Source organism: Pezoporus occidentalis, unplaced genomic scaffold, assembly GCF_034315485.1.
Source record: "Pezoporus occidentalis ecotype Australia unplaced genomic scaffold, CSIRO_AGI_Poc_V1 ctg130, whole genome shotgun sequence".
Classification (NCBI taxonomy): Eukaryota; Metazoa; Chordata; class Aves; order Psittaciformes; family Psittacidae; genus Pezoporus; species Pezoporus occidentalis.
In genome coordinates this window covers 1,747,249-1,775,220 of record NW_026913104.1, presented here as the reverse complement: position 1 = coordinate 1,775,220, position 27,972 = coordinate 1,747,249, and the positions used below count along the sequence as shown (strand labels likewise).

Here is a 27,972-nt window from a genome sequence, read left to right as displayed (position 1 = left end):
GTTAGTAGTTAAGAGCTTTTGTGAGGAAGGGGAAATAGCTTAAAATAACTACGTTTGTGAACTACATTACTATTCGCATTAAACTTTTGGTATTTTCTCCCATATGACATGACATTATAACTGTTAATTTCAGCATATTATGGTTTGCTTGGTGCCAGCTAGGGGCTTGATTTCACACTTGCCACTTTGAAGCTTTTACTGCTCACTCACTGGTTAGTTACCAACACTAGGAGCATGGCCCTGGTTCTCATCGCTGTTTTAAGTAACTCCTTGTGTGGTCTCTTGGAGCTACAAAGCAAAAAACCATTCAAAGACATTTGGAAATTAACATTTGACACTTTATTTTGCATCCCCTTTTACTTTTATAGATGCAGTTTGGCCAGAGTAATCAACAAATGGTTGCTACTGTAAGGTGTCAAAGTGACTCAGGAATATTCGGTGTCTTAAGTACTACAGAACAAAGGCTTCCAAGTTCTGATCTGTATGCTATGGTAAACTGCAGAGAGCCAACTGCTCACATGGTATTGCTTCTCTCTTGCCTTTCCAGCAGTTCACTAAAAATCCTTTCTGGTGCTTTTGCTGCTGGATCAGTAGAAGGCATTTGAATGGGAAAGTCACAAGTGGAAAGTAATGTGTACAAGAAATTAAGCTTAAAGATACAATCCATTAAATTAAAATAGAGGCAGGAGATCCAGAATTTTCCTGTGCAAGCATCATCATTTTACTGATGCTCAAAAATTTTTATAGCTATTTTTTAATACTGCTTTAAATATTTTCCTAGAGTACTACCAGTAGCTGTAACAGTGTCAGGTTTTATGCTAAATGTGTTGTTTTGTCCATATTTTACCCAACCTGATCCTACCAAAACCTTAGGAGTGACTTGTCCAATGAGAAACTAATTAGAGCTTCTAAGGTATTCCAGAAGACAATACCCACCCCAAAACGGCACCACATGCAGGCCACAGTCCTCAAAACCTCGAAACATATAGTTGTATATGGCAAATAAGTAATTAAAGTACAGAAACGTTCAGGACAAACTGAAGTATTTGGAGAATAAAAAGAGAATTAAAGTCCTAGAAGTATTTTAGGTTGGAAAGGTACCTCCTAAAGGACCTGTAATTCAACCTTCTGCTAAAAGCACATCTAACTTCAAAGCTAGGTGAGGTTGCTTAGTGCTGTATAAGTTTGACTGAATCCAAGGAGGGGGATTCCACATCCTTTCCAGGCAACTTCTGTTTGCAGAGGAGCGCCATGAACCAAATGGACTTTTGCTGGAAAGGGTGCATTTATTGTATTATTGTGGAAAAAATCTTTGCAGCTCTGCAAGGATACTGCAGAATTAAATACACTACTATTTTTTCTTAGTGCTTATCTAAGCATGATAAAGGAGCGCATTAGGTATAGTAAGGGGAAACAGCAATATTGTGCACTCCATAAATATTACATGTTTGTGACTAAGCTGGCAAAGGTTTTTAATAACTCTTTAAAAAAGCCCCAAACAAACAAAACCACACAAACACCACAAAGAGAACATAATACTGTGGAAATGAAAGTGCTTACATTTAGGGAGTTGAATACTAAGATGTCAGTGGTGAGCCTACCTGGAGGGAATTGCCTGTCACATTCAATTCTTAACAAGTCTTACTCAACTCGGTAGCTTATAGGGAGGTTTACACATTTTAAATACCCAGGCTGCCTTCAGTCTATATGACAGGCAGAGATTTCTAGCACTTGGAGGTAATGTTCTGTGTATGTCATTGAAAATTGTACATCTTTTCCCTGTACCATTTAGGTAAATGGCTGCCTACTGGATCCTGTACCTCCCGTGACGATTAGGAAAGGATGCCAATCGTTACCTACCAGCATGATGGAAACTTCTATTGATGAAGGAATAGAGACAGAAGGCGAGTCGGAAGATGACCCTGCACAGTCATTTGCAGCCCTACAAGCAGCTCGCTGTGGGAAGCGACGTCACACTCTGGCAGAAGTTACCAACCAGCTGGTGATGATGCCAGGCACAGGTACAGAAGTTAGCACGGACATCTCAAACCTCATTTCCTGCTCCCAGCACTCAATCTAATAAGCCCAGGATGAAAACGAGTAGGTTTTAAGAGTGACAAGCATAGATCAAAGCTTTTTGGTTTTGTTACTTAGTATTTGCTATAAAGGCCAAAGGGGGGGGGGGGGACCCACAAAAAAACACCCCAAAACCTGCTGTACAGACAGTATAAAACCAAAGCAGCAAATATACAGCTTGCTACAGTCACGTACAACCCCAATGGCAACTAGTAAAGTCTGGCAAATTGATTTAGTTTGTTGGTTTTTTTTCCACATAACTAAATGCCCCAAATCATTCATCCCCTAAAAGTGTGCTGGAAGAGGAGGACATGGGGGAAACCAAAACCTCTGAATTCTCGGGTATTCCAAAGTCAGCAACAAGACCAAGCCTTTCAGCTCAGGCTACAGTCTTACAAGAATTATCAGGGAGAGGCAGGCAAACACAAAAAAATGACCAAACCCAAAACTGGATGCTCTCCAAGCAAGCCAGTGAGCATCATCTGCATGGTGTCTTACTCCTGCAGTAATGCAAAAACCAGTAGCAAATCCCCATTCTGGTACTGCAAATGTTAAATGACAATTGCCTTATGAACCTTGATTATCTGTTTTATTTCCTCTAAGACAGTCACTGTTGGCAGGAAGAACTGGAGCCTGTAGCACTTCCTCTGCTTTGCTAAATTATTGCTGGACTTTCACTTTTATTCTGGCTTTTGGTTTTTGTCATAGGGAAAGTCTACTCACTGGATGAAAACTCCTCTCTGGGCAGTATTGATTCAGAGTATGACATGGGATCCGTTCAGAGAGATACTAAATTCCTGGAAGACACCCCTTCCTTGAAAGAAATGGTACTAACTAACCAACAAGCCCCCGGAATGACAAGACCTTTCTTGGGTCTGAGACCTGCCAATCCAGCCATGCAGGCACTTGCCTCTCAAAAGCGAGAGACCCACAACCGCTCTCCTGTCAGTTTCCGAGAGGGGCGCAGAGCTTCAGACACATCCCTCACACAAGGTAATTATAACCATTGTCATGACATATTATATCTAGACATGGTAGTACATGTACTCCATACACAAGAAGCACCAAGCCACCTTGTAACTTGGTTGTTATTCAGCTTATCTCACATTTGTTGTACTAACCAGGTCCGAATTAACTGATTTTCTGAGAAGGGTTTTTGCTCAACTGTTCCCCAGGAATTGTAGCATTTAGACAACACCTCCAGAATCTGGCACGAACCAAAGGAATCCTGGAACTAAACAAAGTCCAGTTGCTGTATGAACAGATGGGATCAGAAGAAGAACCTTCTCTCACATCAACTGCCACCCAGTTGCAGGATCTCATTAATAGTCCTTCACAGGTACAGAAATCAAGCTCCATCTTTCAGATGCTAATGCTTTGGGACAGACAAGGAAAGAATAAGGTGTTCTAGAGATCTGCCAAGAGCTAATTTACAGATAAAGTTCTCTCATTTCCTTTCTGTCTTCTGCAAAATATAGAATGGGCATTTGCAGGCCAGCCTTTACCATCCTCATGATATCTCAGTGCAATGGCCTTGTGAGCTTTCCGAATCCAACATTTTACTGTATGGATGCCTACTCCATGCATATCCTCTCAACCATTATTGAAAGCTTTTCACCTTCCATGCTGAAGGTGTGAAATGACAGCTGCACAAAAACGCTTTCAGAGTTCAGACAGTTTTCTAACCATGTACATTTACTATTTCAGAGGGCAAGTGAGAAAATTCAGTATGTATAATATATATCATTTTAGTTACAGGTGTAACTCTGCCATCTTGCAGCAGAGATAGTTCAAAGCTTTGTAACTTAGGCTCCCTTGCCATGCAGTCCAAGTGGTGAGTGACACCGAAGACCAGTCCTTATGGCAACTGTGAAACCTCTGCCAGGGGACATCCTTAAAGAAAGGATTGAGGGAGAAAAGCTTTTTCTGGGGATGAAACTTGTTCCTCTTCTCTCTGCAGGAGGAAGGATCTCAGCAGCAGCAGGAAGCTGCATCTGCTTTCCCTAATGGTGCACATCCCCCATTATTACGACAGAGCTTAGAAACACAATACTTACAACACAGGCTCCAGGTACCATACCTCCCCTCCACTGAATGAAACCCTCTGCTGTTACTAGACAGCAAACTAGCCTTTTAGATTTGCTACTCAAGAAAATCCATCAAAGGCTAAATTAGTGGAGAACAGCTGAATTTCCAATTACACTGAATTTCTGCCAGACATTAACCCTCATTATGCAAAAAGTATGTTACTGCTGTTTTCTTACTCAGTCTCTTAACTGTATAGTGTTATTAAAGCAATTTCAAGTTAACTGCTAGCGAATACCTATTATCAGTGTTGCACCTCATAAAGGTTATGCATCGGCATCTGAGGAGCCACTTCTGACCCCCTGGGGGGCTCTTACTCTCTGCCTCCCCCCCCCCCTTTTCTTTTTAGACCAATTTTCATATGGCTTTAGTTTTAAAAGAAACTTCTTTTCCCCAGATTTCAGCTTCTCTTTCACTTGGAAAGAAATCCATCATTAAATTTTTATCATACCATCTATCAAGCAAAGAGATTCTTTGTCTAAGAGTTAGAAGCCAATAAACAGTAGGGCCTGTGGTTTTAGATAGTAGCTCTACTGACAGCTTCTGAAAAATGGAGCTTGGGCAGTTACACTGTCTTAAGGATTCTTTCACTTGCTTTCTGGACTAATGCATTAAAATCAAATGCAATTTAAAACAGCATTGCTTTTCTTGCAGAAACCTACTCTACTGTCAAAAGCTCAGAATACTTGCCAGCTATACTGCAAAGAATTGCCCCGGAGTCTGGAACAGCAGTTACAAGAGCACAGGTAAGAGGCTTTCAGACTATGCAGATATGTTATTTATTCTAACTCTCAAGAGAAATAAGAGAACTGGAACAATCTTTGTCCAATTATAAATTCTTTAGGAAAGGAAAGCTTCACTTTAAAATGTGTAAGGACGCAGCCCCCCTTTTAAAAGAGGGGCAACAGTCCTGCCACGTACTTACAAATTTCTGTGCTAGGAGCTCTTTATGAGCTAACGCTGCTACAATGCAGGTAAACAGCAAATACCTGCCTACTTCAGTTAGTGCTAATGGGTGTATAGAAGCATAGGCAGAAGCTACCCTACTACTAACATGGTCATACTTAATTGCACCCTCATCCTCCAAACCACCCACTGTTTATAACCTACATATTGCAGTATATCTTGTAAGTCAGAACATGGATCATGTATTTCTGCCTGCTGGGAAGCCCTGCAGTCACCGAGGTATTTCCTGTCTCATACCCATGATGCAATAATTTTACAGTACAGGAAACCAGTTTTTTCTTGTTGTATAACATCAGTTTAGAAAAAAAACTCCTCTGAAAAACATGTATGGATTATAGCCAAGATTTTAATTGCCAGTTCACTAGGTGATTAAAAAACTTGTCAAAAGGAGGTCTAAAAACTCACCCTGTGTGTATTTGCTGAAAGGTTCTGGCCTGCTGTAAAATTTAATAAACAAGATTGTCCAGAAATTGTCCAATTCTGCACTTCACTCCCTGCTACACTGTTTGAGTGACTAGCCTGCAGGACTCATGCTAGTGGCTTAACACTTCAAAAGGCAAAAATAATTGCTGTTTATGTCCTTGATTCAGGCTGCATCAGAAGCGACTCTTTCTCCAGAAGCAGTCCCAGCTGCAGGCCTATTTTAACCAGATGCAAATAGCTGAGAGCTCATACCCAAGGTCAAGTCAACTGCCACTTTCATGCCAGGAGGAGCAGCAGCAGCAGTCAACCCAGTTCAGCTTGCAGCAGCCTCTGAGCCCCGTGATGGAGCCCTCCTCGGAACAAATGCAATATGACCCCTTCCTCAGTCAATACCAGAAAGTACAGCTGGATCCACTGCCATCATCCCCAATCACCAGCTCATCACGGTTGTCGTCACCAGTTCAGGTGCAGCAGCCACCACAGTCCTTACCCTATTCATATCAGACTTGTGAATTGCCTGTTGTCACCTCTTCTGAGCCAGACTACCCAGACCAGTGCCAGTATTCCATGGACCCAGCACAACAGAGCAGTGTAGCATTGCCCGACAGCCAGAGCAGCTCTGCATCTCATGAGTCCCAGTCAAACTATGATGCATTAGCCCTATCGGAATTGCCTGGACTCTTTGATTGTGAAATGATGGAGACTGTAGATCCCCAGCACAGTGGCTATGTCCTGGTGAATTAATACCATGGGGTAACTAACATGAGTGGAAGACAGGACAAATGGAGAAGCATGTGAATTTTTTGGGTTTTTTTTTTTTTTTGGCTTTACCCCAAAATTCATGGTAATTTTCCAACCCTTGAATTAACAGGGGAACTGAAAATCCACCTGACTGGAAAACAAAAGCAGGAGGTGGCAAGAAGTGTTTGGCCACTGGCCCCTCTGGCTGATGGCAGGGGCTAGAGAACAGATAGTGCAGTTTCATCCCCCAAAGAACTAGTTTGCATAGGAGGAGGTAAAAAAGGTGAATTTTAGAGCCCCTTATGATTCTATGACATTCACTTGGAGAAATGAGAATGAGTGCACATTGTACTTCTTGGCAATAAAAAGCAATAGTTTTCATTGAAATTCAGGGTAGATTTGGGTCTGCGCTGATGGCAACTGTAGTATTCTTGAAACAGTAGCGTGAGGTGGAATTAAAGGAGAGTTGTACTTCGGCATCCAACTGATGGTTAAGCTACTGATCTGGAACTACTCGATGGTAAGTCTCCAAGATCACCAGGCATCTCAGGCAGCCTCCACTTCCTCCTGCTAGCAAGTAAACAGTATTTTCCAAGCCTGCCAAGGAACTCTTAATTGCCCACTAAGGGAAGCTTCTGGATCTCTGCTAAGTGACATGTTGACTTTGTCAAAAGATACCTGGAACTGACACAGGGCACCACAGTGGTTTGTAGAGACCTCTGGGTAGGGAACAGAATACTGAAGTATAAAGGATTAGCTTAACAGGGAGATAGAAGGTAAGAAGTACCCTGACAAAAATCAAGAGCTCCAGCCAATGACATTTAAAACAAAAACAAAAATGTCCACCTGGGTGGCTTTTGAAATCAACCCATTTTGCAGGCAGGCCTTTGTGGAAGGCTCTGTCTTGGAGAAGTTCTGATCACTGGAAAGGATCCATCTGTCCTTCGGTTGCATTTTAAAAGCAAGCAAACAAACTGTATTTTGAATTAGCAGTATGTGTTACTGGTGGTTTATTGAGCTTTGTATATTTGGACAATTATTTAGGGGTTTAGAATTTAAGGATAAAAACAATGAGCTTAAAAAACCAACCCTGTGAAGTGATAGTGCTGTGCCTTTTTCAGTTCTTTATCAGCCTATATGCTTTTTTCTGAAGAAAGTAGACAATGCCCCATTTATATCCTTGCTTTAGCCAAAGTCCCTTCAGAGCACATGTTCCACCATGTGGAATGTGTTTAACTTTCTTAGTGTTTTGATTGCTCATGTATATATAACATTGAAAGTATTGCAGCAATATTTAGCATCACGAACTGTTGATGTATCAACCATTTCAAGAAATACTCAACAAGCAGTTGTGTCTTCAGAACTTTAAGTCCTGAAATGTAAGTCACAGGAGGAGCATAGATTAGGAATCTGCAGAAAGTTTAGATCTCTAATTTGAGTTTTATCTGTAGCCTTTAATTATTGTGGGACATTACAGGACTATAGACAAACAAGGCTGACAGCTGGACAGTTCAGCCCTTTTCTAAGCAAACATTAAGCACAATTGCAGATTCATTAAAGCACAAAGAATGGCAGAGAAACTGTGCTGATCGTGTAGGAAACATCCCTGTTTGCTGGAAAGTTTGGTGAGCTAAGATCTTTGATACTACAAATGAGAGCCTAGCAAGGTGGATAATCAGCCAGCATTTACAGCAATAAGACTGCATTTAAAAGTGGAATAGTAGGATTTAGTCACTGCATTGTAGGCTGTGTGAAGGAAGGGTTTAACAACTGACAGAAGCACCTGGCTTCATATATACTACAATTAGAGAGGCAACTCCTGTTGCTAGGTAGCCTGCTCTGGTATCGGTCCAGTTGTGCAGCTGGACTCAATCTGTAAGTGCTCAGCTTCTACCTCTGATATCACAGTGATTCTCAAGGCATCAGCAAAAGAGAATTTAAAGAACAGGGTTATACACTACTTCTGCAATGCAAGATAAAGAGGGCAAGAAAGCTTTACTTTAAATAGCCAAGATAAAAAAGGTTTTTGTTGTGTGGTTTCCCTTCAAAAGGAAACTTCTCTGACACAGCTATCCCACAGAAATCCCTATGACACCTTAAGTGACTAACAAAGGGAAGGGAAACAGCTTGACAAATACTGCAGCATAACAGACCAGGCATTTCACTACTGCAAAAAGAGGCAACAAAGAGTCCTGTCCTTTCATTCCTCCTTCCCTACCCACAGCATAATAAACACTTTCTGGAATTTTAATATCAGACCAACCACTCAAGGAGCTATATGGAGAGAACTGCTAACAGGACACACAACACCTATGGAGTCAGGCCCAGTTCTGCTCCAGGAGCTGGATTACTGCCATAACTGTAACCTCTTCCTTCCCCATCCAACTCCAGGACACTGAACATTTCAGTACTCAAATATAATACTATTAGTGAGTTCTGTGATTCATTTATCAGGATGTGCCAATTAGTCTAAGCTCATTTGAGCTTTGCAGTGCTGGTAAGGGGAAAGCTACAGTATTTCTTTAATACAGTTTAGCCTGACTCTTCCCCTCCACCAAAAGCATATTTAACATTTCATGTAATTTCCTTCAAGCCAATTAAACTAAAAGGTTTCTAATAGAGCAGCATATCCATTGGGCACCACTTTGTACTACTCTGAAGTGGCTTTTTTGTTCAAATCTGTTACATCTAACATTAGAGAACTGTGTACACTACTGTTAAAGTAATTACTAGCTTTATTATCTTGTATTACAGACTCCTTTGAAGAGACTTTGGTGTGATGTATATGGGGTAAAAATTTCATATGGAGAAAAGTGCAATATGTGTGTGTGTGGTACGTTCTTTAATGTATTTTTTTAAGGATTTAGAGGGTTTAGTCTCGGCTTTGGGAAAAATGCACTAGTTTTGTGAGCTCCAGTTTGGCAAGTTCATCTGTAGTATTTACATGCAACTGAGATGCTGGACTCTGTAAAGCAGTTACAGTGTATTAATACAAAATAAAGAATATGTGCATTTCATTTTTAAATATCTAGTGAGCTAAAGCAGCCCCTACCCCTCCTCTGTTCTTAGCAGCCTCTATGTAGTATCTTGAGGCTATTTTCTCTCTGGGGCACCAAGGTACAAATGGCAAAAAAAGAAAATTAATGTCCGCTGCAAAGACTGGATTTTCTAGACTGAAGTTGGCTTCCTCTCATTTTGACGTACTTGGGGTAGTTGATACCACTCATTTCTGAAGGCACACGTGAATGGACAAAGCATTCTAACAGTTTCAACAACAATAACAAAAATCATTACTGCCTGCTATGCCAGGGAATGACAAAACACTTCAGGAGCACGTCTCCAGCACAGGCAAGGTCATCTGTCAGTCTTTAAGACAGACCAAAGAATCATGGGTCACTGCAGCCTTTTGTAGAGACTGGAAAACTTTGTGCCACAAGATTTTTAAAGCATTTTCCACCTTCATTAATAGCTGATTCCTTCAAAATTACTTGAGATTAAAAAAAAATCTGGCAAAACTGGAAATATTTTTTTTTCTGTAGAATCAGAAATGATTAGCCTTGGTTTCTGCTCTCCCCCTTCTCTGCTCAGATAGCAAGTTTGAACTGAACCCTCCTGAGATGCAAAGCCCCACTCCCAAGAATAGAATAAGATAAAGATATTGATGAATTGCATCCTGATAAGTGCTTAAAACCTTTTACCCTGATTTTGCCTTTGCTCTTAGAAGAGAGGCTTCTTTCCTCTAGGACTGTAAGCAACACAGCACTGAAAAACTCATCTTGCTGTGTTGCTTGAAGCACTACAGCACTCCTGTCCTATTGAGGGTGAATGTCAGAATCATTTAACCTAAAAGATCATCAAGTCTACCTGATAGCCTAGCACTGCCAAGTCCACCACTCAACCATGTCCCCAAGTGGACCATGTCTGCTCTGGTAATTTAGGTAGAAAGCTTACATTCAGAGAGAGAACAGGCAATTCCAGAAGAGGCTCTGTGGAGAAGCAAAATGCCATGCTGTTCACAGGGGGAGCATCATCAGAGACCAGAAGGCTGCTAACACAGGGAAACAGTTAAAGTTCTTTCATAGGGTTGCAACAATAGTTACATGGCACAAAAGCTCATGATGCAAGCGTATATGTGAAAAACCTCTCAATAGCTCTTTCCTCAGTATCACTAGCACCATTCCTGTGGCCCTCAGCCAGGTTGAGTAAAAATGAGCATAGTACCCAGCAGATTCACCTATACTGAAACTGCAATAGCATTTATGTAGCAACCTCAGCTACGACTTGGACATGAGCAGCTGCAGCCCAGCAGTTTGTGTGACACACTGGGACACAAAACACTTTGCAACAGAGTTAGCAGCTTGGTTTGTAACAGTACTGACCGACTGACTGATCATCTTCCACTTTTCCATGAATCAGAAGTACCAAGAAGCCTTTGGACTATGCACCTGGACAGGACATCGGTAACACTGTGCCTTAACTCTACACCAAGCTTGACACATTCAACAGATCCCTTACGGCTGCTTTCCCACATACCCTGCTCCTCTGCTGACTCCTAAAACTCCCATGTTGGGCAATGATCCAAGCGAGGGGTGAAGCTCAGTGTGTGCCTGCGTGCCCCGCTTCAGCAGAGACGTCAGCCAGAGATCACAGCATGACTCAAGCTGCACAGAGGCAGGGACTGTTAGTCACTCCTTCCCCAACAGCACCACAAACAGGCTACATAGGGACAGGAAAAAAAGAACTTTCCCATACAGACATAGCCGTTCACTGCTAGCGGTCAGCAGAACCAGAGAAGGTCACACATTGAGGGGTTGCCTCAACTAACCTTAAAAGCTGCCTGGAAGAGACCCCCCTCCCCATCTCCCCAGTCCCAAAATGCAAAGGCTAAATCCTCCTTATTCCAGTGGAGACAGGATAAAGCCCTCCCCCTCACTGAGATAAATTCTGACTTACAGACTAGGTCAGAGCCTTTAAATCCCTTGCAGAGTTGCAGAACACAGCATTTCCCTGCTGGGCCTCAGGCCAGCAGAGCTTTCCTTTTCACTGTTATCTGGCTGACTGTGCTCATTTAAGTCCCTGGCAGATGGGTCAGCAGCAAAGCTGTCACAGGAACACAATACACATGAGGTAGCATCCAACCATCACCACAGTTTATGCATGGGGTGAAAGCAGACTGCATACACATCTCTTCTGCTGATTAGGCTTTTACAATCCGAGTGTAGCTTTAAAACTGCGTCTGCATTTGGTGCATAGCATCTCTACGAGTCTGTTCACCTTGCACCAGAGTCAAGGAAGACATAAGAAAGAAACTGGAGCAGGACAATCAGCAGGGAGGTAAAAAACATGTAGGGAGGAAGGAAGGGGAAAAAAAAAAGAGAACAATGAGATTCAATCTGAAAGCTTCACCAATCAAGGGAAACACTCTCTCTCAGTGGGGACTGATACGCCTTTTAATGGCAACTGCAAAGCAAGGAATGTTTCTGCTTCCACTGCTTTATGGTGGTGATTGCAAAGCACCTGGACTATTGCTTACACCTCAAGATACAGAGAATAACACAGTGACACTAAGGTTTCAGAGTCTAAAGGAATATACTCTGTGTGGACCAAACATTATATTAACCAGATGTGGACAGGTTATTCTGATTCTCAGTGGCTGAAAATCAGTAGAACAAATAGTAATTATAACAGAGCATGGACATCCAGACAGAAAAAGAGATTTTAGGTTAATCTGAGTGCAAAATCCCAATATAGAGTGGAAACTGAAACCAGGAAAGACATGTGTAGCTCACAGTATGTTCTAATTTAAAAGGCTCCTAATGAAAAGTCACACTTACAGTTTCAGCAACAGAGAAAACCATTTAGTGCCAATAACTTACTATCCACAAGCTGACACCAAAGAGGAAAACTGCGTATTATATTAGAAAATCACCCAATACTACAAAGGATGAGCAGTTAATCCTAGGGCCTCACAGAGTAAGTGGTGGGGGCCAGAAGGGGGTAAATATTAAGAAACTGAACCTTTTCAGCTCCTAAAGGGGTCAAAAGGCATATCCAAAACCCGACCATCACCACCAATCTAAGAACAACCAGAGACACAAGCAGGATATCCTAGGGCACCATCCCTCTCCTCAGCATCATGGTAAGGAGTCCCAAACAGACCACATGGATATATACACATCACAGCAACGTGCTCATCAACATGTGGGTACAAGGGTGTAAGCAACTCAAGCCGGGTTTGTTTTAAAATACACTATTCTTCCCCTCCTATAAGAACCCACACTGTGGTTTGCTATATTGCCACATTATTAACCACAACCGTTTCTAAACAAAGTGTGGGATCTTCCCTCTCCCACCAGCCAGACTGCAGGAGTATGAAATAGGAACTTTCGTTAACCTCCCACCCAGCCTTACAAAGCTACAGACATACAAGGGGCAGTTCAGTACATGGCTCAGAGTGACTTCTTTCAAAAACTGCCTGCAAACCCAGGCAGACAGCTCTGCTCTGCTCCTGTTACACTCAGCTCACATCAAAGCAGCTTTTTCTAACCCAAACTGCTGAAGCCATACTTTTTAATCAAAGCTGAGACTGAAGCACCCAATAGCAGCACCAAACGATAATACCAGGATGGCCAAAACACTCTGACCAAGCACAACCTACTGCTAAAACGAAAATGAAATTATGATGAGACACATCAATTTCTCTTTGCCCCTCTACAAGCAGTGATATCAGTAAAAGGCTACTCAGGGAAAGGAGACTTGTACATCTGATCTTTGCACTTCATTTCAAAAGTCCTATCTGTCCATTTTTCTAGGGCTCTCCAGCAAGGATTCTATACAATATTCCTAGTGGGACGGCTCCATTTCCCATAGAGCTGTCACTCAGTGCTAGGAAAGAGTTTAAATATGGTGGTTTCAGAAGAGACCTCTTTGCTCAAAAAGGTACTTAAATGTGGTAATTTTCTGCAAGGAAAATGCTATAATATGGTTTTATGTAAGTCCCTGCTGAACTGACTTAACAGCAAATAAAAGCTACAGTGTTTTAATAAGAATCCATGCGGTGTTGGTTTGCGGAATAGGAGCAAAATGAGTTGCACACGGAAAGCTAATAGGACATTTTCTTAGCTGAGAATTATATGCTGAGTTCTGGAAAGGTTAGGCACATTTAGGGAGTTCATAAGCTCTCTGCAGCTCGTCTCCTGCAGGCTGCTATAGTGAGAGAAGTCAAGAGCATGCAGCTGCTGACGTCAATAGGGTAAATAATACCATGTACTGAAGTCACCTGGGTATGCATTACCCTTTTCCACAGAGCCTGCTGAGCACACTGTGCTGCAAAGAGGTCTGGGAAGCCCAGGTATCGGCTTGCATGGAAAATGTTACATCAGATGGAGTAAGTATTCTCCAGGACCACCACCCCCAGCAAGAAATAAATACATTTTGCTTCTCAGGGGTATCTGTTTCTTTGAAAGCACAGTATTACAGCACCATTGCTAAGTTAATGTACCAGGAGACAGGTACAGTAATACATGCATGCCAAAAAGAAAACCTCTCAGAAAGGCAACCTTTCCCTGTTCCAGGACAGCCTGTTCTGTTTACAATTAACAGCTTACATCTTAGTCACTTGGAGAGGCCACTTCACTGCTGGTCTCAGGAATCAGATGCTTAAACACCTACAAAGCCATTAGAGCCCCTTCTTATAGCTCTGCAAGACCTGGGGTCCTTTCCTTCCACAAGCCAGTATACAGAGTCTGATCTGCATGAGGGATTCACAACTAAAGGGAACTGCACAGCAGTGTTGACCAGCAAATACTGTCAGAATGTCAGAGCACAGCACCCAGGAAATGGTAGGTACAGGAACAGCAGTGCTGTAGGCAAGTAACTCTGTAAGTACCTATAAAGGCAGAATTCTGCACCTCCATCACTCCCCCAGAAACCCCCAAACACTGGCAAAGCTGGAAAATTGAGTGCTCAAACCCCAGCCCAGCACCCCAGCCACTAGGCCACACTGTTTCTCCAGCAAGCTGGGTCTGCTGCCTTCAGAGCAGGCAGAAGGGGAGCTAAACCCAGTGGTCGTGCCTGTCAGAGTTCAGGCATGCACTCCCACCCCAGGTTCCCAGCCTTGCAGACTGTAAGCTCTGAGGCTGTCTGGGGTGAAGACGGGCACAACTGGAACCACTCCTGCAGAAAACCCAGCTATAACCTCCTTCCCTGGATATACTTGCTATGAGCAAAAGCAGGAGGACATTATTAATGCAGCAAATTAGCAGTTGAGTCTTGTTAGCGCTGCTCACGTCACTGCAGCTGCATTAAAGGCTGTTAGAGGGACGTAAATTATTCACACTAATCAGAGCCCTGACAGCAAGATGTGGGGGCACAGCCAGGGCACTAGCTGCAGCCTCCTGCTTGCAGTACCTTGTCATGACTGGAGGCCAGCTGGTCTCCTTTCTTGACAAGCCTTTCCTCGGAGCTGTTGCCATGTCAACACATCTGTCTAGGCCATCCTACTTGTCAAAAGTTTAAGGTAATTTAGCACAGAAAGCCAAGGAAGGTTCTGAAGTGCTTTAACCCTTTTTGTGCTCTGAGAAAGCTGTTCCCCAGGAAGATGGCTGGAGCGGTGGCAAGACAGATTATTTGCAGAGCTGCTGATGGAAATAGAAATAACAGAAATAGCCAAATTTCACTGGCCAAGAGATAAAAACAAACAAACAAACCCCCAAACCAACAAACAAACAAACAAAAAATGCAAAACACACCAACAAAATCACCATCAGAAAAGCTCACACAACCTCCTTCAAAGGAACCACAAAGACAGTCTAGCTCCCTGAGCAAGTATTTCTTGAGCACCAACAAGTCCTGATAACTCCCTTCAGACCTGCTCAGATGACATGATCTGATCAAGATAAATCCACACATAAACACAGCAAGAACAAGAAAACAAGGGTTCATAAGCAGCTCATACGTGTATTACCCCTGACTCAGAACTAGAGGCTGAGTGAGAAGTACAAAGTGCAAGAAATACCCATGCATTTTTGCTTTATTTTAAACATGTTGCCTAGAGCCCTGGCACGACCTACCCAGATTTTTGTCATTCCCTGGGGTATTCCTCCCAGAATATGAGTCTTTACAAGGGCTGATTTTTATATCAACAGTTCCTAGAAGCCACAATGGCTTTTTTTTTTTTTCCTTCTCCAAAACAATTAATTGTAAACTGCCTAAAAATAAAGCCTTGAAAACCTCAAGAGGGGAAAGCAACGTCAGCTGCTGGCAGCTTTATTACAGCCCTCTTTGTACAGTGTGCCCTCCATTGCTCCTAGCTGGGTCGCAGGGGGATGGGGAAAACATACGTTTCAGGCCAAGAGACCTCCTGTAGTCACTGAGCAGCTCAGAGATGTTCAGTTGTAAAGCAACTAACAGCTGCACGTTTCACCTAGTAACAAAGATTATCTGTACTTAGCAGTTAGTTTTCCACAGCAACCCTCACCTCTGAGATCAAGTCAACTACATAAAGGCATCCTACTTAACAGAGAGCAGTGGCTATCGGTATATAAGCATAGGTTTTTCAGGAACCATCTCCTAGGAAAGACTAGAAGCCACTCAGGGCAGGGATTCTACAGTCTGGACAGGACCTAACACAGACATGCTACACACAAGATACAGAAACCCAGCATCAGGTTGTGGTTATAGGGAGCCACTGGTGCTGTGGAACCACTACCCTTTTTGCCAAGCATAGCCACATCTCACACAGCACGTGCTCTGCACAGACTGAGAACAAACTGCTCCCTGCAGCCAGAGGTGCAGCTCTCACTGTCCTGCCACAGCACCAGCCTTCAATCCTATCAGGCAATGACTTGCTTCTATCACCAAAACACCCTTCTTTTTGGAGCTCCCAGACACCCTTCACCTGCCCTCCCCAGCCCCTTTCCAGCCAGCCAGTGAGCTTCCCCCTCACAGTACACCTCCACCCCACAATCAAATCCCCTTTACTCCTCCAGTCTTACCTCCATGTCACCAGCTATCAGCAAGCCCATGCAGCAATCACCACACACTCTACCTACATCCCACTCCACCAGGGAGATGGTTCTGGAATGCTCACAGGTAATGGCAATCAGACCTTGTTAGCAGCAGCCAGGCAGGCCAAATGCTCCAGATGCACAGAATTAAGGTTGACAACTGTGCTGTCCATCTGCCTGGTGCCACACTTTGCAGGCTGTGCATGGTCTGGTGCTTGCATGCCTGCTCCAATCTACACATCCTAGAGGTGTTCTTGGTGCAAAAGCCACTGGGGTGAGGCTGATGTGATCCAAGCATCAATTTTAGCAAACAGAAAGGAGAGCTCCAGGAAGACAATGCAACACATAAAAAGCTCTTTTTTACTACCAAACACCTTGGTCTGTGGAAAACATCCTCAGTGTGATGTTGGCACCTAGGGTTTGATCCATAAAACAGAAAAAAGTCAGTATGTTGCTCTTACAGGCACTGTCCCTCTGCAATGGCCTTCCCATAACCCGCAAACACCCCCCCGGCTTGCACAATCGTGCAGAACGCACTCCTCTAGCTCTCTAGAAACATAGCATTTTTTTTCTGGACTGAAGGCAGCATGTGAGGGGTTATGGGGTGTATCTAAACAGAAAGAAAAATGGCCAAAAAATTTCCTAAGAGGAAAGGCAGCTGACAGCCACTAGCATCTGACCTCCTGAAGCAATAGGTAGTTTAAGCACTCAGGGTATTTGGAGCAAGGATCAGCTGCTGCATTCTGTTTTCAGCCCTTCTCCCTGTTTTTGAAGCAGGTCTCAGTCATAAGGCAGGCTAAGCTAAAAAGTTTGCTGGGGGGGATCTGTTCTGTCACAGGGGATTTTGGAGACAGTACAGTCTTTATTGTGTCTTTACTGTGACTCAGTAAACCAAAGGCAAGGACAAGAGAACTGAAGCAAAATGAGCACAGGGGTGTTTGCAGCTTTCACTGTGTAAGGTAGCTGTCTCAGACACAGGCAGAGTCACACAGGAGGGGTTCGGGTAAATATTTCCCTTCTTGCACACCATAGGCTGTGGGATGCAAGGGCAGTTTTCTGAGGTGCCTTTCATACAAAACAAAGAACTTCCATGAAAAATGTGAAATTCCACCAAAATCAAAGCAATTTTCAGGCCTTGCAGCCACTCTCCTTTGGAGGGACCTCAGACATGGTTTCTCCCTGCCCTCGCTATTAGTCTCCTTCCTTCTCTATTGCTGCCTTTTCTGCTTAGGTAAAGCTGCTTGCATAGGGGGCTTGTCTTTCAAAGCAGGTAGAAATCCTGGAAGACCCATGATAAAATCCACAGATAAAGTTATTTTTACGTTTAATTGCAAAATCCATCCTACCCGTCACATGAAATGAGCAATATAACAGGGTGGGAAATCTTGGGCTCTTCCCTCCATCTAGAGGTAAGAGAACAAGCAACTTAGCACTCACCACATCAAAGATTTTCTGCACTTACTAACCAGATTATTAACTGATGTCCTCTACCCATCACTTCACCCTTACTGTCTTGCTCCACTTTGGAACACAACATTTCAGACCAGTCTGCCATTACACACAGCACCTACTTTCAAGAGTATGTCCTAGACGCTATGAGCAAAGAGACTCTAAGACAACCTTTTGTGTCCACACTGCCCTGTTATGAGGTCATCCTGCCTTTCTGTTTGGGAAGACACTTAATGTACTCACAGAAAGAAACCATCATGAAAGCCAGGCACTTCCCAGCAAGCTAACTAGGCTCCGGCCACTGAGATCATACATTGAGACCAATAGTGGTCTGGACAGCATTTTATTCCCTAGACACTGCTGTAGTTAAACAGAGGAGCTGTCCCCTCCCCAGGAATATCAGTCAAGTTCTACAGAATTATATAGAAACTTCATCATCTATAATTAAATATTAATAAATATTATAATAGAGTGTTTAATTATAGCATCTATACATACTTAAATCCACTATTATTTATATCTGCTCATAATTGCTCAGTAATCACACACCAAGTCAACCTAGAATCACCTGAAAAATTCCTTAAGCTTTGTAAATTACCATCAGTCAAAAGAATGTAACTATCCAAAAGTTTGCCTTCAAGAAAAACATGCCATGGCATTTCTTCAGTTATTACCTAACACTATACACCCACAAGGGCTGAAGAAGCCATTTCCGTCCAACCAAGCTAACCTGCACCATGTTGCCAGGGAAGCTGGAGGGAAGCAGGCATTGGAGACTTCATTTTCTAGCTTGTGAAACTGTTCCCAGCGCTGTGGTGTACAAGCTCTCTGGAATAAAGCAGTCAAAGCAACACAAGTTGTGCAAGAGGAGAACTGTGTACTCCACAGCTGCACAAACAAGGCCTATTCCACTTTGCCCAACAGCTGCTGCAAATGGTCCTCATCATGTTCTTAGAATTCAGCCTAATTGGGGCTTTAATACTCTGATAGGTTTAGGGCAACATATTCCCAGTTGTGCTATCGAAAGACAACAACAACCTGTCTTTGGGGCTGGATGAGTTTTAATCCCCTTCCCTGCAAGGGTATAAACAGTACCTGAAAAGGTTCCATGATTTTCCACACAGTTTCTAGGTACCAGCAAGTCAATACCATTTTGACAAATTATTTCTGCTTTCACAGTTCTGAGGCAGGCCCAGCACAGAACAGTTACCCCACACAGACACAGAACTAAGGCAGAGTTGTCCTAAGCTCGCTCTCTGAGGCCAGAGACTGCAGCTGTATGAAGGACAAGGAGCTTTACTGGTTAGCACAACACTGGACAGGTTTTTTGACCAGGGAGACAGAAACATCTCTGCTCAAGCTTTCACACTCTATCACAAGGAAGAATGCCATCGCTACAGTACATCCAGACAGATGGTAGGTGATGGTGTAGGCTTACACTCACAAGCAGTACCACAGAAGGAAAGCTGTATTTTCAACTCGAGACCTGAGTCAGCTTAGTGCCTTTAATCACAAGCTAGGGGCTTGTATCTAGCCATCAACACAAACATAATGCACACGAGTGAGATATGCTTTCCAGAACTGTCCAGGCCAGGCTCTTCCTCTCTCACAAAAACTCTTTCCAGTCTTTTCTACCTGGACTTTTAAACAAAGATAAACCAGATAATTACCCCAGTGGTTTTAAATCTCAAGAGAGACAAGCACTTGGAAGCAGACTCACTCAGCGAGGAGTTGCAAAGTATGAGGGACCAGTGGGGGGTATTTTCTTTTGGCTTCAGTTCCAAGGGCATAAAGATAGATTTCACTTGGCTAAGCTGCAGAATACAATTAAGGACCATGCTGCCTTCCCCTGCTAGTGGAGAGGGAAAGTTTCTTCCTGGAGCCAAATAATTTAAACAAACTAAATAATTTGCACAGTGAAGATCTTCAAGCTTCTTGTTAGTGAAACCAGAAAGGCAGCAGCAACTACTCTGAAAGGCAGGGCAGCAAATGTAATTCCTCTCTCAAAAAAAATGCTTGGTAATTATAGGAAATTGCAGTAATAAGGAAATTAAGTGTCACAATAACTGAAAATAAAAAAGAGCAGGCTGCTAGACCAAGGACTTGCAGTGAAAAAGCTCCAACTAATGCTACATGCAAGCTATACTGAAGTCGTACACACACACAAAAATCCATTAAGACAAGGTTTGGCCAAGATGTCTATCAGGACTCCCCAAAAAGCTATTGCTAAGGAGCATCCTTGTTACCTTTACACAGCAAGTAATGTAAGTGTGGACTGTCATCACCAGAGCCCAACTTAGCATGGTTTACAGTACACATGCAAATGGCTTGATGGCATAGAAAAATGCAGCTAGAAATGACTCCTCCAGTTCATGCACTGAGCTGGCTATTACAGAACTACCCTAACCACTCTGCCTCAGCAAACTACAGGTGTAAAACTTTGCTAACTTGATAAAAGTTTCCTATGTGGGAGCTGGCTTACATCCCAGCTTCAGAAACACAGTATCAGAGTGGAAATCCCTCTGCACTGATCTACTCAGACAGGTTCAAAGGAGTTTTTCTTAATTTAGGGCATCTCTCTTCCCTCTCCACACTAGGAAGAATCATGGTTATCTGAAAGTCCAAATACTCCTTCCATTTCTGTAAGGGAACTTTAACACACAAGCAGCTTTAATAAATGTCATTTAAAAACGTGTACCCTGGGGTTTTGAAGAGTATCCTGTCAAGATCAGGCCAGTGTGGGAGAATCATGGATTTGTGCACAGAGCTTTAGGTTGACATTTACTGTTGTACATCGTTTTGATGCCATGTATCCTTACATGTAACAAATACAAAATCATGTCAAGACTATGATCAAAACCATGCTAAACTCTATGGGGGAGGGGGAGATGGAAGAGGTGTGCCAGCTTCATTTCTATCAGTCTAAGGTGGAACTAATTTTGAACTCAGCAAAAAGGCCTAAGGGTCAGGCTACCCACACTCCAGCATCACTGTACTGAAGGTCTGATGAGACAGGGCTTTTCTGATGCCTCTGACATTCTCACCAGGGTAAACAGTATCCCACTTTTTATTATGTGTTCTGTCGCAGTTTCAGGGAGCTGCTGAGGAACACTAGGGTTGCAGCCCAGGCACACAGTGATGGAGGACAAAAAGGCAGACAGCAAACTGAGGAGGTGGGAATTGCCAAAACCAGACCTGGAATGCCTTTGTGCTGGTAACACAGAACATAAATAAACTCCACTGAAGTCAACAGGAGTTTTCTCATGAACTTCAGTGGAAGCAAGATTTCACCTTGGGATTGAACAAATGATCCTGTGGCTTTCTCTTCCCAAACTCCAGCCTTTCTTGAAGCAGATGGGCTGAAACATACTCCACACTCAGAAGAGAAAATGAAAACATGACCTGGCAATCACTGGAAGGCTCCCACAACCTTGTCTTTTATGAACGCCCACATGTCATTGCTACACAAACAAGAGCTGCCAGTGTGGGAGACTTTGGGGCAATATTCCAGCAAGACAGGAGAAACAAATACCAAAACAAGAGAGCAACAGCATTTTAACAGCTTGCTTGGAAGAATAAATATTGACTGGTTAACTGGAAAAAGCCAGCTCATTCTCCTTTTAGTGAGGGCAGTTCTGGCACAGAAGAGGAGCCCTCCCAAGTTAGCAAGCACACTGGGCTTACAAAAAACTTCAAGGAAGCTTCTTAGCAAATATTTCTGGAAGGTGGTACTAAACAACTGGTCTGCACAATGGCTCTGTTCATGTACAAAGAAATCTCAGAGCCTGCCTGCAGCCTCTAGAGAGTAACCTAAAAACATACAAGGAATTCACATACCACCACTAAGGGTAAACAGGCCTGGGGAGTGTGCACACCTCCTTGTCCCAGTGGAGGAGGATGGCCATGGAGTTAGAACAGACTGCCAGAAACTCCAGTGCTCCAGAAAAGGAAACTAAACCCAGCTCCTGCTGGGGAGATACTGGACACTGGTCTGCCCTCTTTTGTCAGAGTCCTTTCTACAGGTTGAACAACTCAGCTTTTGCCTGCACCAGCTTTCCTTAGCAGAATTTGCTCTCCGAACACCATCAGCATTTCAGTCAGCTGATCGAGAACTCACCAGAGCTATTTAGGGCATGAAGACCAAGCACAAAAGCACATCAACAATTTTCATCACCCCACTGTTAGATAAAAGTCCACAGGAATGCATCTGTGAACTCATGAGTAAAAAGCACTAAAATTCATGGACTGTCTCATGCACAGTCCTTTATCAGTGCAATCTGAGTGCCCTGTGTGGTGACTGCCCGACAGCCAAAGTTAAAAGAAGGCTTTTGGGGGTTGTAACACAGCTCTAATCATCTGACTCTCACAGACATCACAGCCATTCTCATAATGAAAGCTCAGATACACACACTGCTATTCTTGTAAATCATTAATGCAGCAGGCATGCTGGACCATAACTGACATTTAAGAGGTAGTTCCATTAACCCTGAGTCTGTTGGCAAGCACCTGTAATCTTTGCTTTCCCTGTGTTTAGGAGAAAATACCTCCCTGCCTGAATACCATGGAATATATGCTGTGGCCAAAATTCCATAGAGTTTTTATGATGTAAGAAAAAATAAAAGAACTCCTACAGTTAGCAGTTCTGCCTTGTTCTCCACATTGTCACAAAAAGTAGAAATCATACCACCCATTTCTTCTCTGCCTATGTTACTATTATTCCCTCTCATCTGTCTGTGGTCAAAAGTGAATGAGGATTACATCTATTCCTTCACAGCAACTCTCATCCCCAGGCCTGCTATTGCTGGGAAAGACAAGTACAGCCTTGGATTCTGCACCAGCTCCACATGAGGATGACTATTTATTTTGGACAGACAGTAATATATTTGTTACAAATTCTATAAGGTAGAGGAAATAACTGAAATAATTTCCTAATTGAAAGGAAGCAGTTAATTGTCAGCTTTCCTTACAGACATGGATTATCTGTCAATAGGTGTCAACTCTACAGAAAATGAGATCCAAAAATAATCCAAATTAGGCAGGAAAGTCTTCTGGGTTGCTTTATAAAAGGGAGGGGCCTTGCTCTGCCAGAAGGCCCTGGTTCAGCTTCTCAGTTCTTGTGCACAGTAGCAAAGGGTGCATCCCTGAGCAAGGGAGAATGAAAACTCTTGGCATGGTGGGGTGGCATCAAGTTTCCTCGCTCCCTACCTGTTCAGCACCTCCATCTTCCCACCCTGCCTGGTGTACTATCAATATTGCATAGCTTTAAATGCCTGCAGAAATCTGGAAAGCACACAGAGGACTCTCCCACAGCCAGGCAGCAGCCCAACTTGCACAGGAATTCAACATGCACACACACATACAGTCAAAACTTTCCTACTGACAGCAGGATTTCAGGCAGGGCATACCGCTCTCACTAAGATAGGCATCCAGGAAGGTGAGACATCCGCAGCCCTCTTGTCTCATGCATGCCAGGAGCAGACGTGGTTCAGGCTGCCCCACACAACAGGCAGCACAGTGCTTACTTACCTTGACCAAGGCCAGAGATGCATTCCTGTGATAGACTAGGAGACTTGCATACCTGTCTGTACTCATGCCAAGCAACTGAAAGAGACAGAGCAGCAGCACAGGGAGGTGGGAGAGTCAGGGCAATCTGCTGGGTAGAACCAGCATGGGGAGAAGACTGCTATTTCATAAGGATGGGAAGGCTAACAAACTTGAATGAGACAGCAGTCCTGTTAGGCCAGACATATTCACATGTTACAAGATAGCCAGTGCAGTCCAGAGGCATGCTGCAAAGCTTTTTAAAATCAGCATTTCCACTGATTTCTGGAGGTCTTTAAATCTGCCCCTCCTCAAACAGGGCAGAGAAATGAAATGTTGTCATCCCTGTTTCAAGAAGCTTTGGGGCTTTCTCACAGGGGAGCGTTGGAGCTGAGTAGGGAACTAGCCCCTGCACTTCTGCTTTAGCCACCAAAGCAACTGGTTTGCGTTATCTACATGGCAAGTGCTCTCCCAGTTGCTTATTGTTTTCCTGTCCCGCTCCAAAATAGTTCACATTTGCTACCCTGCTGATATTGAAGTGAATGTCTTATTAGCACAGCTAGAACTTGGGAGGCTGGAGGAGCTCAGGTGGAAAGAAGCAACAACAGCACGGGCAGGCAAATCCTGGAGACACAGAGATTCCGTTTTCTTGCCAGCTTCCCTAGTGAAGAGCCAGAGAGAAAATAATGGATATTTATAAGCAAACCTGTCTCTAAGGCAGCAGTTTCCAAAGTCTAATAATAGGGTTTGGACTTTTTTATTGTGTGATTCAGACAGCACTGCATAAAGCTGCTGAAAAGCTCCTGCTTGTCCCCAAAGCATATTCCTGAGAAGTCGTGAGTTAAAGGAGGATCCAAGTCCAGCTGCAGTGGGCTCAAGCCAGCAGGGTACCAGCAGGTTCTGTCTCTTCAGAGATGCAGCGAGAGCCAGCAGAGATGCTGGAGCAGAAGTATAAAAGCCTCTTCCCATGAAAAGCCAAGCACCCACTCCTTGTCTAAAGAACAAGCTAAGAAGCCAAGTAGCCTAGTAACAGCAGTTCTTCCTTTGGCCCATGGGATTCTCACACCTGCACCACCACTAAGCAGAGTCCAGGAATCCACAGCGCAACGCACTGTGAAATGCAGGCAAGGACTGCACCTGCCTCAAGGATTTTGCAGCAGTGGAAAGAATGTCAGGGATGAAGAAAGCTACCTGTCCCTAAAATCAAGGTGACAAGCCCAGTCGGCATATCGCTGCTACTATGCCTTGACCACTGAGCTGGTCTCAAACCAGACCTGGTAGCAGGGACACTGCTTATGAATTCACCACAAAACCCACATCCAGTGGCCCTGTTTTTGTTTCTTGCTGACTCAGATACAACGTGTTGAAATTGCAGCTTCCCCAGCCAAGTAGGAGGGGAAGATTAAAAATGGGAAAGGTCAAAACAGCCTCCCCTTTGTATGAGGAAGAAAACAGGGCTGGGCTCTGCAGCACAGGGCAGCACCTGGACAGCATGTTCTGAGGCAGAATAATTGCGGGGATCAGCTCTCCACCCTGCTGTTCACTAGCCAGGCAGTCTTTCCAACCAGGCCATTTCAACACAAGACAGAAGAAACTTCTGAGAGGACACCTCTTTGCCTTCTCCAGGTAGGAGTATTTACAACAGTGTCATGTGGATTATTAGAAACTAGAGAAGGCCAGAGCAGCCTTCTCTGTTGTAGGCGGAACACAGAGAAGCTTGCCTTTTTCTAGAAACAGTTGTTTGAAGCATGATGTTTTGTCAATCATATTTAAACACGTACCCAGTCATTCACCTCCCAAGCACGATTCATGGAGTTACAAGTGAGTGACAGTATTGCACAGGACCCAACTTCCTCGTTCTCTAGTCTAGTCTCTACTGAGGCATCCAGTCATATGCACTTGTTTGGAGGAAACAAGGGAAACTCCACCCCTGCATCCAGCCTCAGGCCCTGCCTCTTCACTGATCCTACAACAAAACTCTGTCCTGTCCTGGTTGCAGTTCTACAGTCTTGTACAGCAGTTCCCCTCTGGATGAAGAACAGGTAGGAAGGCAGCAGAACACTGCATTGATCAGGAATCCTGCTAGGGTGATGCTCTCTCACCTTGCACATCCAGCCTGACCTTTTTTTGCTGCTTAGCAGACACAGTTGGAGTTTGCAAAGCAGACAGATGGGGCCTCGTTAGTACCTCTCCAGGCAAGCAGCTAGAGACATGTGCAGTTATTCACGGGGACATGCGCTGAATCTCAGCAAGGCTGGGATGATGCTCAGGTTCTGACAGTTGCTGGAGGAGAAAGAAATTCACAGCTCTTTCCTCCAGCAGTGCCTGGAGAGCTAGGCACTCAAACCACAGAGTTTTGTTACCAGGGCTTCTCTCCACTGCTACTTTAAGCCCTCTTACAGCAACAAAATAAACATATAACCTTCTAACTTGATACCTTTTGTTGGATGAAAGGTGAAGTCAAATGCTAAGATAGTCCCTGCCTCTGAGCTTAGTACACGTACTTACCAGTAAAGCCACAACTAAGAACTGTCTAAGCATTAGGCTCCCTAGAAACAAGGCAGGGGATTAGGGGAGAAGAACAGCAGTTCTATTTGACCATATCTGACCACTGACCATCACTGTCCCAGGTACCAAACCCCAAGTCCAGTCCATTCACTATCACTCAGAGGATACACAGTCTGCTTTGGAAATCATGTTCCCCCACCATGCTTTACAGGAATCTCCTTTACATTGGCAGTGCAACATGGAAGCGCTTCCCCATTCCTATGGAGAGAAGAGCTGCCAAACAGCAGCTGCGCTCTGACATGACAGACCAGCTGTCAATATGCCATGTACCTATCCTAGAACAACCAGCTCCTGTGAAGATCTGCCAGTCACACCTGATAGCTGGCCTGGGGCATCCTCAGCTAAGTCAGCCTGATGCCTTCCCCGTCTACACGCAGGCTTCAACATTTCATTAACTGTTACTCATGTCCAAGGTATCTGCCCCACATGCCTCAACTCCTTTGCCCCTACTTCTTCACACACATTCTCAGCTCCTGACTTCTAAGAGTTTGTTATTTCAATTAATTTTCTTACAGAAAAAAAGACAAAAAACTTCAAACAGGAAAAAACCTTGAGTCAAGAAAAGCATAAGTATCATCCCTGTGGAGATGCAGTGTCCTTTTTATTTTCCTTTCAAAACAAGAGCAAATTTACATTGGACATCCTTGGAAACATGGTTGAGTCCAGGAGCGCCCTCTTCTGATGCTCCCCTGAGCCCAGACAAACCCGTAGGTGATGATGACTAGCTTACACATACACCTGCCTTTGGAGCAAGTTACAGATGAACCCCAGAACAGGCAGAGAAAGCAGGAGCAAAACTGAAAGGGACCTTAAATCCTTCTGCAGCAGACAAGCAGAAAAAAAATAGTTCTGTGGAAATCGTGACTTCCCTCAGCCTATTTCTGACAGTGTCAATCTGTTTCATTGCTGGTGCTTCCTCAGGGACTCTCTACCACGGTGCTCCTTGTTACAAAGACTGGATGAGCTCAGACAAGATGAAATTTATTGGGTCCCAGTATTTCATAGCAGCACTTGTCCAACTTGCAGTGCTCTCTGCCTCAGTTTACAGAAATACTGCCAGCAAAGAGGAAGCCAGAAATACTGTAACCACTGTACATTCTCTGCTTCAGACACCTGATCAAGGCAGTCACGACCACGAGGTTGTGCCCATCTATTGATCTACCAAGAAACCAGCTTCTGTCAGTGTGTCAGGTCGGACACTAGCAGCACTGTAGAAAGCCATCTAGATACCTTCTTTTCCAGAACCAGCTCAAATAATACGAAGAGCCCTTTCTCCAAAGTCAGAAAGGAGACAAAGGTGGATTGCCTACACAGTCCTGATGGGCTACTAAACAGGTTTGGTCACAACACCCCTCTCTGCCTGAGGCAACTCTAGGCAGGGAATCCAGCTGAGACAGATCAGCAATTTGTGGTTTGACCCTTTACCCACAAGCTCACAAACCACAAGACTTGATTTATTTTCTAACAAAGATCATAAACTAGCTGTCCCAAACCTGCCTCCTCACCATGAGATCATACATTAGCTTTAATTAGGGTCAAAGCAAAAATAGAAGAAAAATAATAAAACAAGAAAGAAGCCCCTCCCTCGATCTTGCTAACAAAAGCAGAAAAGCAAACTACAAAATACCTTTTAAAATGTTTTGGTTTGGATACAGCTCCACCTTTTGGCACAAACTTCTTTGCATCCACATCCACATTCAAAAAGCAAGATCCTTTATTCAGCTAAACTTGAGTTGGGTAGGCAGTTCTTAGTCTCCTCCTCAGCTTCCAATGAAAATGCTCCTTGGACTTGTACTGCTCACTCCACCAAATGTGGTTATTTCCTAGCAATCTCCTTGCTACTGCTCTTTTTATTTGCTTAATCTTAGCACTGCACAGAGTGCAATAGTCCTGACCTGTGAATTATGAAAACATGAGGGAGCATTAATATTTCAGAAGTCTCACCTATGGCTCAATTGTTATGATAGAAACAAAAAATTAGCAGCAATTCCCAGTTGTCTCAGATGGGATTGATAGATTACCTATATGCTACATCCTGGCTGCCTGGTAGCACTACCCCTGACAATTATGCTTTAGCAGGGACTAAAGGAAGAGAGGCCCTGGCTCTTTCACCTGC

General features: G+C 43.7%; 2 protein-coding genes across 3 annotated transcripts in view; one reads left to right on the top strand and one right to left on the bottom strand.

Annotated features, from left to right (window-relative positions):
- The window catches only part of SIK2 (salt inducible kinase 2), a 45,851-nt gene extending 36,535 nt beyond the window's left edge, over window positions 1–9,316 (top strand). Inside the window, exons 10-15 of the mRNA XM_062608663.1 lie at window positions 1,793–2,021; window positions 2,785–3,069; window positions 3,252–3,415; window positions 4,037–4,147; window positions 4,816–4,907; window positions 5,718–9,316. Coding sequence (XP_062464647.1) covers window positions 1,793–2,021; window positions 2,785–3,069; window positions 3,252–3,415; window positions 4,037–4,147; window positions 4,816–4,907; window positions 5,718–6,294 — 1,458 coding nt within the window. The 3' untranslated portion in view covers window positions 6,295–9,316. The remainder of the gene's footprint in view (window positions 1–1,792; window positions 2,022–2,784; window positions 3,070–3,251; window positions 3,416–4,036; window positions 4,148–4,815; window positions 4,908–5,717) is intronic.
- ALG9 (ALG9 alpha-1,2-mannosyltransferase) overlaps window positions 1–27,972 on the bottom strand; it is a 72,795-nt gene that overhangs the window by 14,830 nt on the left and 29,993 nt on the right. Inside the window, exons 16-17 of one of the 2 annotated variants that reach the window (XR_009962827.1) lie at window positions 27,484–27,751; window positions 25,905–26,054 (exon numbers count right to left, since the gene is read on the bottom strand). The exons of the other annotated variant lie outside the window; for it this stretch is intronic. The gene's annotated coding sequence lies outside the window, so the exon portion shown is untranslated. The remainder of the gene's footprint in view (window positions 1–25,904; window positions 26,055–27,483; window positions 27,752–27,972) is intronic. 2 annotated transcript variants of the gene reach the window in all.